This window comes from Vombatus ursinus, unplaced genomic scaffold (genome assembly GCF_900497805.2).
Source record: "Vombatus ursinus unplaced genomic scaffold, bare-nosed wombat genome assembly UNPS02015406.1, whole genome shotgun sequence".
NCBI lineage: Eukaryota > Metazoa > Chordata > Mammalia > Diprotodontia > Vombatidae > Vombatus > Vombatus ursinus.
Genome location: NW_020955184.1, coordinates 3491225 through 3508352, shown reverse-complemented (window position 1 = coordinate 3508352; position 17128 = coordinate 3491225). Strand labels below are relative to the sequence as shown.

General features: G+C 36.4%; 1 protein-coding gene across 2 annotated transcripts in view; it reads left to right on the top strand.

Annotated features, from left to right (window-relative positions):
• Positions 1 to 9506: 9506 nt before the first annotated feature.
• Positions 9507 to 17128, top strand: part of BRMS1L (BRMS1 like transcriptional repressor) — a 122378-nt gene continuing 114756 nt past the window's right edge. Inside the window, exon 1 of one of the 2 annotated variants that reach the window (XM_027847417.1) lies at positions 9507 to 10258. In XM_027847417.1, coding sequence (XP_027703218.1) covers positions 10117 to 10258 — 142 coding nt within the window. In that variant the 5' untranslated portion in view covers positions 9507 to 10116. The remainder of the gene's footprint in view (positions 10259 to 17128) is intronic. The other variant, XM_027847418.1, reaches the window with a different exon arrangement.

The following is a 17128-nucleotide window of genomic DNA, read 5'->3' as shown; positions in this document are numbered from 1 at the left end:
GTGTGTGTGTGTGTGTGTGTGTGTGTGTGTGTGTGTGTGTGTGTGTGCTCATGGGGAGAGATTAGGGAGTAATAGTGAAGTTAGAAAGAGGTTAGGGCTGTGTGGAGTTTTAATAGCTCAACAGAGGAGTTTACATTTTATGTTAGAGGCAATAAGAAGCCACTGGAGTAGGTTGAATAGAGGGAGTCACATGGTCAAATCTATGCTTAAGGAAATACTTTGGCAGCAGTATGTAGGATAGATTGGAGTAGATTGGAATGGTGAAACACTTGAGTTGGGAGATTGATTTCCAAGAGGCTATTGCAGAAACTAGGTGAGAGATGATGACAGCCTGAACTAAGCTGGTAACTGTGTGAGGGGAGAAAAGAGGTTGAATATAAGAGATGTGGAAATGGCCAGATTTGGCACCTGGTTTAATATGTGGCTTGAGGGAGAGTAAGGAGTCAAGAACAATGTTGATTACAAACCTGACAACACTCGAAACAAACCTGAGAACACTAGTATTGACTTCAACAGAAATAGGGAAAGGGGAAGTTTTAAGGAGAAATAGATAAAATTTCAGTTTTGAATTTAATGAGTTTAAGATGTCTCCAGAATATCCAGTTTGAAATATGTAATAGGCAAATGATGATATAGGATTGAAGCTTAGGTAAACCTAGGGCTAGATATGTAGTTTTGGGAATCATATGCATAGAGATGGTAGTTAAAAACCCATGGGAGCTGATGAGGTTACCAAAAGAGAGAGTATAGAGGGAGAAGAGAAGACAAGAATAGAACCTTGGAGAACACCAGGGAGGCATAATATGGATGATGAACCACCAAAGGAGACTGAGGAGTAGCAAGACAGGTAGTCAGTGAACCAGGAGAGAAGAGTGTTATGAAAACCCAGAGAGGAAAGAGTATCCAGGAAGAAATGAGTGGTCAACAGTGTTAAATGCAGTAAGTGGGTTGAAGAGGATTAAGTCTTAGAAAAGACCATCTGATTTGGCAATTGAGATAATTGGTAACTTTGCAGAAAGCAATTTTTGTTGAATGATGAGGGTTGCGAAAGGTTGAGAAGGGGAAGGAAAGACAAGAAGGGAAGTGGAGGCAGTGAATATCAACAACTTTTTCGAGGAATTTGGCTAAGAAAAGGAGGAGAAATATAGTAGTAGCTGGGGGAAGAGGGCAGGTAGGTGGTGCAGTGGATAGAGCAGTGGGCTTGAAATTAAGAAGATTCATCTTTATGAGTTCAAATCCAGCCTCAGACATTTACTAGCTATGTGATCCTGGGCCAAGTTACTTAACCCTGTTTGCCTCAAATTTCTCATCATAAAATGAGCTGTAGAAGGAAATGGAAAACCACTCTAGCATCTTTGTCAAGAAAACCTCAAAATGGGGTCACAGAGTTAGACATGACTGAAAATGACTGAACAAAAGTTTGAGGGGATGGGTAAGATTTTGTGAAAATTTTTTAATGGATGGAAGAGATTGGATATGATTCAAGACAGTGGAGATAAAACTAGTGGATGGGGAGAAATGTAAGATTAGAGAAAGAAGGGAGATAATTGAGAATGAAATCTGCTGAAGAAGATTTAAGGAAATGGGATCAGGTCCATGTATAAGAGTAACTGGCAAGAACAAAGACCAGTTCTTTGTCAGAGACTTGGGGAAAGGAGAAGAAAGTGAGAGATGATGTAGAGGGGTTTTGAGATGAAAAGAATGGGAGAAGAGGAAGCTTACATTGAATGGCTTCAATTTTTTTCAATAAATTAAGTGAGAAGGACTTCAGCTAAGACAGAGGATAGAAGAGGAGATGTAAGAGACTTCTGAAGGGTAAAGAAATTGCAGAATAGCATGTGACAAGGCACTTTCTACCACAGTACTCTTTATATGACAATTAGGAGGCCTTAATGAACTGTGTACTCCATGGACTTAAGTTGATAGTTTTTAGAGCAGGGCATTGGGTAAGGCACTTGAAAGGACAATCTTGAGCCTTCCCAGGACCCAGAAAACTTTCCAAAATTGGAGATACGAATAATTGTATCAAATGTACCCCAGTTAATCTGCTTAGAAAGCAAGTACTTACTTTTTTCAATATAGTTTTATTTCATTAAATATTTCCCAATTACATGTAAAAAATTTTAACATTCATTTAAAAAAACTTTTTAGTTCCAAATTTTAACCTTCTCTCTCACCCCTCCTTCCTCTTGAGAAGGCAAGCAATTTGAGATCGATTATACATGTGAGGTTATACAAAACATTTCCATATTAACTATGTTGCAAGTGAAAACAAAAAAAAACCACAATAAGAATGAAGTAAAAAAGTATGCTTCAGTTTGTATTCAGAGTTCTTCAGTTCTTTCTCTGGACATAGATAACATTTTTCATGATGGGTCCTTTGTAATTGTCTTGGATCATTGTCTTGATCAGAGTACCTAAAGCCTTTCACAATTGGTCATCATTACAATATTGCTGTTACTTTGTACAATGTTCTTCTGGTTCTGTTCACTTCATAGTAGTGTTCCATCACAATCACATATCACAACTTGTTCAGCCATTTCCCAATTCATGGGCATCCCTTCAATTTGCAATTCTTTGCCGCTGCAGAAAGAGCTGCTATAAATATTTTTGTACAAATAGGTCCTTTTTCTTTTTCTTTGATTTCTTTGGGATATAGGTCTACTAATGGTATTGCTAGGTCAAAGGGTACATACAGTTTTATAGCCCTTTGAGTGTAGTTCCAAATTGTTCTCCAGAATGGTTGGATAGTTCACAACTCTATCAACCATGTTTTAGTGTCCAGATTTTTCCACATTCCCTCCATCATCCATCATTTTCCTTTTCTGTCATGTAAGTCAATCTGATAGGATGAGGTGGTTCTTCACAGTTGTTTAATTTGCATTTCTCTAACTAGTATTGATTTAGGACATTTTTTTCATGTGACTATTTATAACTTTGATTTCTTCTTCTGTAAACTGTTCATATACTTTATTTATCAATTAGGTATTGGATCTTATTTTTATAAATTTGACTCGGTTCTCTATATTTTTGAAAAATGAAGCCTTTATCAGAGAAACTTGCTGCAATTCCTCTCCCCACCTCCCAGTTTCCTTCTAATTTTGGCTGCATTAGTTTCTTTTGTGCAAAAGGAAGCAAGTATTTAACAAGAGAAAGTATATAGATGCAAATAGGTAAACCTTAACTACCTCTCACCCCAGTATGTGAGACCTTAGACCATATGTTGGGTACAATGCTAAGAGACCAGTCACTTTGGGATGATACAGTAAACCCTAGGTTGTCCCTTGATCCTCCTTACCCTCTGTGATGGCAGTAGGGGGAGCTGCATCAATTTAAAAGGAGAAACAGCTTTCACTCCCACATGAATACTCACTCATGTGGCATGTAACTCTCTCTTGGATCTCCCATTAGGTGTGGAGGAGGGTTATTTCAAACACATGCTCCCTAAGCAAGATTGAGCCTGGGCCTTCGGTTTCTATCTACTTCTTCTGATTTGTTTTCCTTTCCTAAATATAGGTGCTGAACAGTCATGAGATTTTGGGGGAGTGGCTAGGATCTCCTAGATTCCTTAGTCTTTGCCAGCTGTATTTCAAGAGGAGTCCCTGATAATGAGCAGAATGGTTCTTGTAAAAGATGACCATTCACATGAAGAGAAACAAAACCCAAGGTGGATTTGCCAGAAGACATAGATTTTGAGGGAGTTGTTCAGACAGTGCAGAGACATGCTACTAATGAAGAAGGCAGATGGCAGATAGTGGAATACAGTGGACTACAAGGTGGACCAAAGTCATCATGCCAATTACTACAACTGTTCCTGACCTCACTGGTGTGGTATGACTTCCAAAGGCAGTGATACCCTGGCCAGCAAGCACCAGCCAGTGGAGGTGTGTGGACTTTGTTAGAGAGAGTAGTGGTAATGTCATGGGCTCTAGTGGAGTGGGCACTGGCAAGAGTAGCAATGCAGGCAGATCCAATCTAGAATTGATAATGCCATTTCACACTGATGCCAGTATTGTACCCAGGTGAATTAAAAAAAAAATTTTCATTATTTCAGCCAAGACAACTATAAAAGTATACATGATTAAAAGAGATTATCAGGGGAACCATGTTAAGCTTAAAGGCACCATAGGAAATGTTGAAATAATACCAATATTCTTTCTACATATATCTAAATCTAGATATATACATATATCAATATCTACATGGAATAGCATGGTATCTACCTATTACTTCAAGTCATATCAAATAAAGTTAAGAGCTCTGATTCCCCTCTTCCTCTGGCATGATGCTATTCATAGAGTCAACTCTCTCACAGAAAACTACAACTTTCACAGAAGTAGTAGTCTCTCTGTTACTAAAATGATAATAATTGCATATTTCAATGTGCCCCTTTCAGAGTTAAAAGAATCTAACAAAAAGATAAATAAAAAAAGAAGTTGAGAACCTGAATGAAGTTTTAGAAGAATTAGATATGATAGATTTTTGGTGATTACTAATGAGAATAGAAAGGTACATACATATTTTCTCATCTGTGCATTGCACCTTTACAAACTTTATGTTCTACTGCATAAAAGTCTCACGAACAAATATAGAAAAGCAGAAATATTATACACACCCTTTACTGAGAAGAATGAAAAAATATATAATCAATAAGGGGCATTTGAATAAAGGAGTATAAACTTAAATTCAGACTAAACAAATTCTAAGAAATTAGTAGGTCAAAGAACAAGATGTAATTTCATTAAAGAAGATGAAAATACTGAATGTGCTATATCTTTTGGGATAGTCAAAGCTGTCCTTATAGGAAAGCTTTTATCTCTAAACATTTCATTAACAAAAAAGAAGGAATAAATCAATGAATTAGCATATTATCAAATAAAAATTAGAAAAGCAGCAAATCAAAAAATCCAAACACAAAAATAGAAATTCTGAAAATCAAAGAAGAGATTAAAAAATTGAAAACCAAAAGTCATTGAATTGGTAAACAAAAATCTGTTTAGAAAAACAACTTAAAATAGATGTCATTAGTTTAGTAGACAAAAGAAAAAGCCAAAATAAAAAATGAAAGAGAAGAATTCACAACAAATGAAGAGGAAATACATGAAATTATTATAAATTATTTTGTCAATTTTATGCCAATAAAACAAATAACCACTGAAATATTTACAAAAATATAAAATACTCAGATTAAGAGAATAACAGATACAAAATCTAAATAACTCAATATCAGAAAAATAAATTGAATAAGCCATAAAGGAACTCCCAATAGGTAAAACAAAAAACAAAAACTAAGACCAGATAAGTTAATAAATATATTCTATCAAAGATACAAAAAAACGAATCTACCAAACTCCTTCTGTGAGACAAATATGCTGAAACAAAGGCGAGAAAGAAACTTCTTGTCTAATATCCCAAATGACTACTCCTCCAAAAATATTGAATTAAAATATATTAAAAAACTATAACAATATATTAAAGAGATTTTACACAGTAACCAGGTTAGATATAGCAGAAATTCAGGGTTATTTCAACATTAGGAACAATATAAATGCAATGGACAAAATAACAAAATGTATTAAGAAAAACAATAAAAATCACATGATGTAATCAGTAAATATAGTCTTTTTTTTCCTTTTTTTTAATTTTAGGCAATTGGGGTTAAGTGACTTGCCCAGGCTCACACAGCTAAGTGTTTGAACTCAGGTCCTCTTGACTTCAGGGCCCGTGCTCTATCCACTGCACCACCTAGCTGCCCCTTTAAATACAGTCTTTAAAAAAAACAAAATACAATATTTTTAGTTTAACAAACATGAAAAAGCATAAGAATAAATAGACCTTTTCCTAATAAGTAAAATAATTTCATCTAAAACTAAAATATAGGATTATTTGTATTGGAGAAATGCTAGATGCCTTTCCAAAAAGATCAAGGGCAAAGTAAGGATTTCCATTATTACCATTTTTATTTAAGTACTAATTTAAAATGCTTTTAGTAATAAGATGAGAAAAAAGAAATTTAAGGAATAAACATTGGCAAAACAGAAACAAATTATTGCTTTTTGAAGATGAAATGGTAATTTAGGTTCAAATAAAACTAATTGACAAATTCATAAATATGGTAAAGTAGAAAGATATCAAATAACTCCACAAAATCATCATCCTTCATATATATTGCCAACATAATCCATTTAAATTTAATTTAAATTAAATATGAATGTAGAAAATAAGATTCCAGCTTCCAAGATGCATACAGGAATTAAACTTATAATTACCAAAATTTTTTTACAAAAATAAATACAGACCTAAATAATTGGAGAAAGATTAATTACTCATGGTTGCGTGGTGGCAATAAAATAAAAATGACAATACTACTGAAATTTTTTTGTTTATTCTGTACTATACCAAATAAAAATTAATTTAATTTTTATTTTGAACTTGACAAACTCCAAATAAAATGAACATTTCCATATACATCATAGAAAAGAAGGAAAAGAATGTACATGAAACTTCCATTACATAAAGCTTTTTTTTTTTTAAGTATATAAGTTCAACATGTAGCTTTCAAAGCTGTCCTGCTTTCCTATGTGATTCCTTTTGGTTTTCCTGTTTCTTCTCCTTTAGGAGCACCTAATCCTAGTCCTACTCTTGCTCTCACCTCCTCCCCCTCCAAAATGAAAAAAGAAAAGAAAAACAAAATCCTTGTAACAAATCTACATAGTCAAGCAAAACAAATTCCTACATTGGACATGTCCAGACATGTTTCATTCCTCATCTTGGGTCTATCATCTCATTGGCAGGAGGTATCAATAGCAACTTCACTGGTTTTCTCAAATTGTGGTTACTGCATTAATCAGAGATACCAAGTCTTTTAAAGTTGTTTTTCTTTTCTTTTCTTTTTGTTTTGTTTTGTTTTGTTAGGCCATTGGGGTTAAGTGACTTGCCTAAGGTCACACAGCTAATATGTGTCAAGTGTTTGGTCTGAGGCCTTATTTGAACTCAGGTCCTCCTGACTTCAGGGCCCGTGCTGTATCCACTGTGCCACCTAGCTGCCCCTTAAAGTTGTTTTTCTTTACAATGCTGTTGTGTAAATTTTCTTTTGGTTCTACTGATTTCATTCTGCATCAGTTCATATTAATCTTCCCAGGTTTTCTGAAAGTATCCCTTTGATCTTCTATTATAGTGCAATAATATATTTGTATTAGTTTCTAGTTCTTCGCCATACAAAAATCACTGCTATGAATGTTTTTGTACATATGGGTCCTTTTTTTTTCTTTTTGGAGTGGTATCAATGGGTCAGAGTATGCACAATGTAGTAACTTTTGGGGCATAGTTTCAAATTGTTTTCCAAAATGGTTGGATTGGTTTATACTTAACAATAGTGCATTAATATGCCTATTTGACCTACAACCCCTCCAATAATTGTTATCTTTGCCAATAGATAAACTGCATTATCTATTGATAACTTTGAGTATAACCTCAGATTTGCTTTAGTTTGTATTTTTTTATTAGTAGTTTGGAGCATTTTTTCCCCATATGGTTGGTGATAGCTTAGATCTTTTGAAAATTGTTCATATCTTTTGATTATTTATCTATTGGGAATGGCTTTTGTTTAGACCAGTCTTTATATATTTTGCTATAACACTTTTATCACAGAAACTAGCTGCAAAGATTTTCCCCCTAATTCAGTTTCCCTTTTAATCCTAACTTCATTACCTTTGTTTGTACAAAAAATTTTATTTTTTATTTTTATTTATTTTTATTTATTATGTCCATTTTATTTTCTGTGATCTTCTCTATCCCTTGTCTGATCGTGAACTCTTCCCCATCTATCTTTCTTAAGGGTACATTTTTCCTTGCTTCTACAATATATTTATGTCACCTTTTATATCTGTCATATTCTATTTGGAACTTATCGTGGTTATATGGAGTGAGATGTTAAGTCTACTTATAATTTCTTCCACACTGCATTCCAAATTTTCCAGCAGTTTTCGTCAAATAGTTCTTAAGCCTAGTAGTTGTGGTTTTAGGGTTTATCAAACACTAGGCTACTATGTTCATTTGCTTCTGGATGTTATGTACCTAGTCTGTTCCACTAATTTACCTCTCTATTGTTTAACCAGTATCAGTTTCCCCTAAGCTTAATTTTTAAAAATTCAATTTGTTAATTCTGAACTTAAGCAACAAGGATAATTTTCATATACACAGTAGAATAAAAAAAGTATTGTGTATGAAGTTGTGAATCTCTATTTCATGCCACTTGCTTTAAAAATATGTTTATACACACATACATATTTCCACAAATTATTTTAAAAATTGTCCTCTGTATCTGTTAATGCTTCTGAATTTCCTTGTGCTTTGTTCATTTAAAAATGTTTCTATGCCCTCCTTTTTTTTGTGTGTTTCACTCTTACTAGCCACCCCTTCCCTCCTCCACCAGTTCCCTCAATTAAAAAAAAAAAAAACGAGAAACAACAACACAACAAAAACAAATCTTGTAACAAATAGGAACAGTTAAGCAAAACAAAGCCACACAGGGGCCATGTCAAAAAAATATGTGTTTCTGCACCTTGAGTCCTTTCTGTCAGGAAGTGAATATCATATTTCATCCTATAGCTTCTAAAGATATAGTCGATCATTGCATTGATAAGAGTGCTTAAATTTTTCAAAATTGTTTTTCTTTACAATGTTGTTGTCCATATATAAATTGTTCTCTTGGTTCATCACTCTTCATCATCTCATTCATTCCAGGATTCTCTAAAATTCTCTTTCCTCATTTCATAATGTGCAATAATATTAATATTAACTTAATATTGTTTTGATCTACCACAATTTGTTTAGACATTCCCCAATTAATGGGCCCCCCACCCTTTAAATTATATTTGTTTTTCTTTTTCTCTTTTAGATTCTCTCTGAAATCTTGTTTTGTCTGTGGCTATTCTCTTCCCAGTTTCTCTCAGGCTTAACCTCCTTCCTCACTATCCCCTCTTGTTTCTCTGGCCCAGAGAACAGAATTAAAGTTTTTAATACAATTATTTGCATAATTCTACATGCTATATAGCGCTGAAAGTACAAATCATACAAATTAAGATAGAAAGTATAATACAAATTTACTATCTCAATAGGATTGTAATTTAGTGGAATGAGCACTGGCCTTCCTACTGTAAGGTATATGGTCAAAACTGGTAGCCATCACTTAAATCATTTAGAATAAGCCTTTCCATGTACAGATGAAGGAACTGAGGCCAAAGATACTGAGTCATTTGTTCTGGGCCATACAGAGGTTAAAAGACTTGTCCAAGGATAGAACAAAGTGGCAGAGCCATTCTCAAACACATGTTGTGACTCCAACTCCAATACTCTTTCCACTCTGCCCCACTGATAGTGAGTTTGGGTTATAGTCCTTACTCTGTTAGGAACTTGCTGTGTAATCTTTGTCAAATTCCTTAATTTCTCTGGGTCTTCATTTTTCTTGTCTCTACATAAATAGGGGTTGGACTAGGTAAGTCTCTAAAGTCTCTTCTTTTTTTTTAACAGCCATTGAACTTGTTACTACTAATAATGACGTTCTGAACCAAACTGGAGGGTGATATAACAATTCTCTATTTCTGCTATACTTAAACAGAGTTGGGGGTGGGGTACTCACATGGGAAATTTTAGTGACTTACTCTCATGTTAGGAAACTTTCAGGCAACTGGTTTGGTGGGAAAATGGAAATAATTCATCTATGCGTGAAATATGAGCTTCTGTCTATAAATGAGATTTGAATGTATCTTATTGGTGCTTTATTGGGATTGAATTCCAGTTAGGCCAAATAACCAGAGCTGAGGCTACGAAATCCAGTTCACTTGGGTTTCCTTCGCAGAGACTACAATTCCCGACAGGCAACGGGTCTTCGAACCTTCAACGTGCGACCAAGCCCCGCCTCCCAGGCTTCATGGAAGGGGTTCTCCAATGGCAGGGCTTCCATCGCGGAGCCGGCGGGTTAGGCTGTGAGTTCCAGACTGGAAGAAGGCAATTCTGGGAGAAGTCGGGTCGCTTCGAGCTGGGTTGGGGACATAGCCGCACGGAAGGAGCCGTGCTCTTCGAGGAAGAGGAATAAGCACCGGGGGCGACTGGAAAATGCCTGTCCATTCCCGCGGGGACAAGAAAGAGACTAACCATCACGATGAAATGGAGGTGGACTACGCCGAGAACGAGGGAAGCACCTCGGAGGACGAGGACACCGAGAGCTCTTCAGTCTCCGAGGATGGGGACAGCTCAGGTAGGTGGTCAGATCGCTGGCCGCCGGGCCGGGCCTTTCTGCCCAAGCCTCGCGTCTGGGTTCCACTCGTCCCGGAAAGTGGGGTAAGAGAGAAGGGAAGGGGCGGAGACTCCTCGGGCCTGTGCTCGGGACCCCGCGCCCTTGTCCCGGCGTCCCTCCGCCCTCTGCGGGGTTGGAAAGGGGAGGAGGCGGTGGCGGCGGCGTTGTTAGCACAGCTCCCGCCCGCCTACCCCGGGTCATGGGTCCCTGCAGCTGTCGTGGGGAAGCGGAGCGGAGGCAAGTGACCTTTCCTACGGTGAGGGACGCTTTTCCACCGTCCGCTGCCTCTGGCCACTTGGCACGTCCTTGTCCCGGGCAGCCGGTGGTGATCGCACCTCCCCACCAGGCCTGGTTGTGTCTGCCTGCCCCCGCCTGCAGCCTATCTGCCTCGGCCGTCCCTTCTTGGGGGGTGCCCCGCCCCCCTCCCCCCCAACAACCCCTCACCCCGGGATTGAGAGCACACTTTCCTCTGTCCTACCCTTTTTCCTCACATCTACCTCCAAATCAACCAGTCCACCAGCTGACGTTTGTTGAGTTTCCACTGGAGTATTGAGTAAGGGTGTGATATGGGCGGATCTGTTTTAAGATCACTTTGGCAGTCCAATGGAGGGTGAATGGAGTTAGAAGATTGAGGCAGGAAGACAGTTAGGAGGTCATTGAAATAATCTAGATGAGAGGTGATGAGAGCCTGAACGAAGGTGATAGCTATGTGGGAGAGGTAGAAACAGCAAGATTTTGCAACTAATTGGATATATGTTATAAAGGAAAGTGAAGAATTAAGAACCTCTGATGTTATCCACCTGAGTGACTGGACGAAATTGAGAAGTTTGGAGAAAGGGTGTTTTGAAGGAAAGATAATGAGGCTCTGTTTTGAATATATTGAGTTTGAGTTATAATTCCTTTGGAAATGCCCAATAGGCAATTAGTTATGCACGACTTGTAGCTCAGGGGTGCTATCACTGCATGTATAGGTGTCTGAATCATCTGCCTAGAGACGATAAAGCAATGAAAGCGGTGAGGTCTCTAAATGACCTTGTAGAAATAGCAGAAGATTCCAGGATTGAACCTTAGAGTACAACTTACAGTTAGGGGCTATGATTAGCCAGCATAGTAGAATGAGGAGCAGTTGATATGTAAGAGAAGAACCAAGGAGAGAATAATGTTTCAAAATCCCAGATAGGATAGAGAGATAGAATAGAGGAGGAAACAGTGGTTAGCAATGTCAGATGCTGCAAAGAGGTTCAGGAAGAATGAGTGAAAAAAATACCATTAGATTTGGCAATTTAGAGACCAATGTTAGCTTTGTATAAAACAATTTCAGTTGAGTAATAAGGTTGGAAGCCAGACTGAGAAGAATTGAGTGAGAGGAGAGGAGGTGGAGGCAATGATTAGTAGACAACTTTTTCTAGGACTTTGTCAGATAAAGGAAGAGTGTGTATCTTGATAGGGTCAAAGAAAATTTTTTAAGGATGGAGGAGTCTGAGACAAATTTAGAAGGAGCCATTATATAGGAAGAAGTTGAAGATTAGAGAGAGAAGAGATAATTGAGTTTGTAATTCGCTGGAGAAGAAGAGAAGGAATCAGAATCATAGAATTTGAAAGTTGAAACAGACTTCAGCAATGTCATAGTCCATATGCGAGGGAATTCCTACTATAACATACCTACCAAGTACTCATCCAAGCCTCTGCTTCAAGACCTCCAAGGAGGGGGATCCATCACATCTTGAAGCAATCTAGTTCACTTTTGGACAGCTCTAATTGGGAAGTTATTCCTAACATCAAATCTAAATTCGCATCTTTGTAATTTCTAACCATTGCTCCTGGTTTTGTCCTCTGGGGCCAAATAGAATAAATATAGTCTTCTTCCACATGAGAGCCCTTCAGATACCTGAACTTACCTATCAAGTTCCATCCCTGACTCCCCTACCTCCCCCCCTCATTTTTTTCTTTAGGCTTAAACATATCCAGTTCCTTTAACAGATTCCTATGTGTCAGGGACTTGAGGCCTTTTACTGTGTTTGCCCTTCCCCGGACACTCACAAGCTTATTAATATCCTTTTAAAACTGTGGCATCCAGAACTGAACACAGTATTTCAGATCAGATCTGATGAAGGCAGAATATGGTGGGTTTATTACCCCTGTTTCCTAGAAGCTGTGCCTCTTGTTTATGAAGCCTAAGATGGCATTAGCTTTTTTAGCTGCCATATCACACTTCTGATTCATGTTGAACTTACAGACCACTAAAACCCCCAGGTCCTTTTCATCTTTAGATTCAGTCAGATTCTTACTCTTATCATCCTATCTATCCATCCATCCACCTATCTATCTATCTATCTATCTATCTATCTATCCCTTTCAGCTTTGCATCATCTGCACATTAGATAAACATATCTTTATCTAAGTCACCTATAAAACTTTTAAATAGCACAAAGTCAAGTACTGATCCTTGGGTTACTCCACTAGAGACCTCCTGCCAAGATGATTTTAAACCATTAACAGCTATTCTTTTTAATCTTGCCATCCAACCAGTTCTGAAACCATCTGACTATAATTTAATTTAATCAATGTTTCTCCATTTTCTCTATAAGAAAAGATTAGGTAATTTGTTAAAAGCTTTATTAAAATCTAGGCAAATCATAACTACAATATTCCTCTCATCTACTAATTTAATAATCCTGTCCCAAAAAAAAAAGGATATGAAATTAGTCTGGCATGATCATTCTAGATGAAGTTAAGCTGGCTCTTTGTAATCACCACTTCCCTTTCTTAATGTTCACCAATCATCCCTTTAATGCCTTTTTCTAGAATTTTCCCAGGAATTGAAGTCAAGCTCATTGGCCTATAGTTTGTAGACTGCTCTTTTTCTTTTTTTTTTGAAAATGTAGACATTTGCACTTCTCCAATCTTGTGATACCTTTCCCATTTTCTATGATCTTTCAGATCAAGTTGTCAGTAGCTTAGCAACGACATCTTCCAGTTGTTTCAGGACCTGACCATTTCGTTCTTCAGGGCCATGTGACTTTGTCAAAAGAAGCTAGGTGTTCTCTTACTGTTTTCTTACTTAACTTTGGGTGTCAATTCTCAGGAGGTCCATTTCTAGTCTGTCATTTCCATTGTAAAAGTCATTCTCCTTTGTAGATAAAACAAAAAATGAAAGAAAAATGAAACATTTCTGTCTTCTCTCCCTAGAAAAAGGGATAATCTCATTTTTTTCTCCCATTGTTTCTCTAAAAAGTCCTTTTTGTTGTTGTTAGTTTTCCTTGCCAGTCTCAGCTCATTCTGAGGCTTCCTGACACTATTTTTGAAGGACCTTGCTACCCTCTTATATTTATCATATATTACCTGGCTTTGTTTCTATCTTCTTTACATTTCCTCTTACAATCTAAGTTGACTGGTGAGTTTTCTGTGCAGTCACAGTGATCTCTTCAGACAAATTTCATTTTTCTTTCTCATTGGAATTATTTTTTTGTGTCTTCAGAATTCCATTCTTGAGCATCTCTCATCTCTCTTGTGCTAACTTCCTCTGAAGCATTTTACTCCATGGTAGTATTGTCATTGGCTCTACTTACCCTTGAGTAATTAGTATTTCTCAAATTATTTAGACATATTTGTATAGAATGTTTTGTAATTGTGTTCATATAGTTACTGTGAATGTTTTGGCAGGTAGCCTCCCAAGTATTTTATTTTATCTGTAGTTATTTTTACATGTAATTTCTCTTTCTCTTTGTGCTGGATTTTGTTGGTACTATATAGAAATGCTGATTTTGCGTAGTTTTCTTTTTAATGTCCTGTAACTTTACTAAAGTTGTTAATTGTTTCAGTTAGTTTTTTAGTTGACACTCTAAGGTTTTCTGGAGAAGGAAATGGCAAACTACCCCAGTATCTTTGCTAAGGAAACTCTGTGGACAGTATGGTCTGTGGGATCACAGAATCAGACATAACTGAATGACTGAAAAACAGTAACAACAACAACTAGGGTTTTCTAAGTAAATCATATCATCTGCAAAAAGTGATAGTTTGTTTCCTCTTTGCCTATGCTTATTATTTCATTTTTTTCCTTAGTGCTATAGTTAGCATTACTAGTACAGTATTGAATAGAAATTGTGATAAATAGACTTCCTTGCTTCATCCCTGATCTTTATGAAAAAGCTTCTAGCTTATGCCCATTACAGGTAATATTGGCTTTTGGTTTTAGATAGATGCTGTTTATCTTTTAAAGAATACTTTTGGGGGCAGCTAGGAGGCGCAGTGGATACAGCATCAGCCCTGAAGTCAGGAGGACCTGAGTCCAAATAAGGCCTCAGACCAAACACTTGACACATACTAGCTGTGTGACCTCACCAAAAAAAAAAACAAAAAAAACTTCTCTTTATTCCAGAGCTTTCTAGTGTTTTTTTTTTTAAACAGGAATGGCTGTTGTATTTTGTCAGAAGTTTTTTTGCATCAGTGGAAAGAATAGAATATTTGTTGTTTTTGCTATTAAAATGGCCAATTATGTGCAGAACCAGAAAAACATTGTCCACAACACCAGCAACATTGTGTGATGATCAACTATGAATGACTCAGCTGTTCTCAGCAATACAATGATCCAAGACAAGTACAAAAGACTCATGAAGGAAAATACTGTACATATTCAGATAAAGAACTGATGGACTCGATGTAGATCAAAGAATATTTTTTTCATTTACTCTTACTTTTTTTCATGTTTTTTCCCCTTTTGATATGTTTCTTATTTTACAACTGTGATTAATATGGAAACATGTTTTACATGATAGCACATGTATAAACTATATCAAACTGCCTACCAGTTTCAGAAGAGAGGAGGTGAGAGAGGAAGGGAGAAAAAATTGGTACTCAAAATCTTGTAAAATTATACTAAAATTTTTCTTGATCTGTAACAGGAAAAAAACAAAATGCCAGTAAAAAAGAGAAAAAACAGGACAACAAATTGGGTATGCATCTAAAAAACATACTTGAAAACCAACAAATTTAAGATATCCAATTAAACATCAAAATAGAAATCCTGATAGGAAAGATTAACAAAATTAAAAATAAAAAAAACCCCACTGAACAAATAAAACTGGGAGCTGGTTTTTTGAAGGAAAGAAAGACCAATGAAATAGATAAATCACCAGCTAACTTGATTTAAAAAATGAAAAATAAAACCAGATTATCAGTATCAAAAATGAAAAAGGTGTTGGGCAGCTCAGTGGTGGAGTGGATAGAGCACCGTTCTTGGAGTCAGGAGGTCCTGAGTTCAAATATGACCTCAGACACTTGAGGCTTACTAACTGTGTGACCCTAGGCAAGTCACTTAACCCCATTGCCTTGCAAAAAACAAAACAAACAAAAATGAAAAATGTGAATATTACTTTGCATGAATAGGTACAAGTCTTTCCAGGATTTTCTGAAATCTGCCTGTTCATCATTTCTTATTGTACAATAGTATTCCATTATATTAATATACTACAGCTTGTTCAGCCATTCCCCAATTGATGGGCATCCCCTCAATTTCCAATATTTTACCACCATGAAAAGTACTGCTGTAAATATTTTTGTACATATAGGTCCTTTTCCCTTTTTCATGATCTCTTTGGGATACAGACCTAGTGGTGGTATTGCTGGATCAAAGGATATGCACAGTGTGGTTGCCCTTTGGGCGCAGTTCCAAATTGCTATCTAGAATGGTTGGATCAGTTCACAACTTCATCAGCAGTGCATCAGCGTCCCAATTTTACTACATTCTCTCCAACATTGATCATTTTCCTTTTTTGTCATATTAGCCAAACTGATAGTTGTGGAGTTTTAATTAGCATTTCTCTAATCAAAAGTGATTTAGAGCACTTCTTCATGTGCCTATAGATAGCTTTGATTTCTTTATCTGAAAACTGCCCGTTTCTATCCGTTGACCATTTATGTCAATTGGGGAATGGCTTGTATTCTTATAGATTTGACTCATTTCTCTATATATTTGAAAGATGAGGTCTTTATCAGAGATACTTGCTTTAAAGATTGTTTCCCAGCTTTCTATTTTCCTTCTAATCTTAGTTACATTGGTTTTGTTTGTACAAAAGCTTTTTAATGTAATATAATCAAAATTATCTATTTTACATTTTGTAATGTTCTCTATCTTTTGTTTGGTTGTGAATTCTTTCCCTCCCAGTAGATCTGACATATTCCTTGCTCTTATAATTTCTTTATGGTGTCACCCTTTATGTCTAAATTATGCACCCATTTTGACCTAATCTTGGTATGCAGTGTGAGTGTTGGTCTGTGCCTAGTTTTTGTGTCCTATTGTTTTCTAGTTTTCCCAGCAATTTTTGTCAAATAGCGAGTTCTTATCCCAAAAGCTGAGGTCTTTAGGTTTATCAAACACTAGGTTACTATAGTCATTACATATTGTGTCTTGTATCCCTAATCTGTTCCATTGATTCACCATGCTATTGCTTAGCCAGTACCAGATAGTTTTGATGATTAGTGCTTTATAATATTGTTTGAGATCTGGTATTGCTAGGCTACCTTCCTTTGATTTTTTTTTTTTCATAAATTCCCTTGATATTCTTGACCATTTGTTCTTCCAGATGAATTTTGTTGTTATTTTTTCTAGCTCTATAAAATAAGTTTTTGGTAGTTTGATTGGTATGGCACTGAATAAGTAAATTAGTTTAGGCAGAATTGTCATTTGTTATATTGGCTCTGCCTACTCATGAGCAATTGATGTTTTTCAAGTTGTTTAAATCTGACTTCATTTGTGTGAAAAGTGTTTTGTAGTTGTGTTCATATTATTCCTGGGTTTGTCTTGGCAGGTAGACTCCTGAGTATTTTATATTG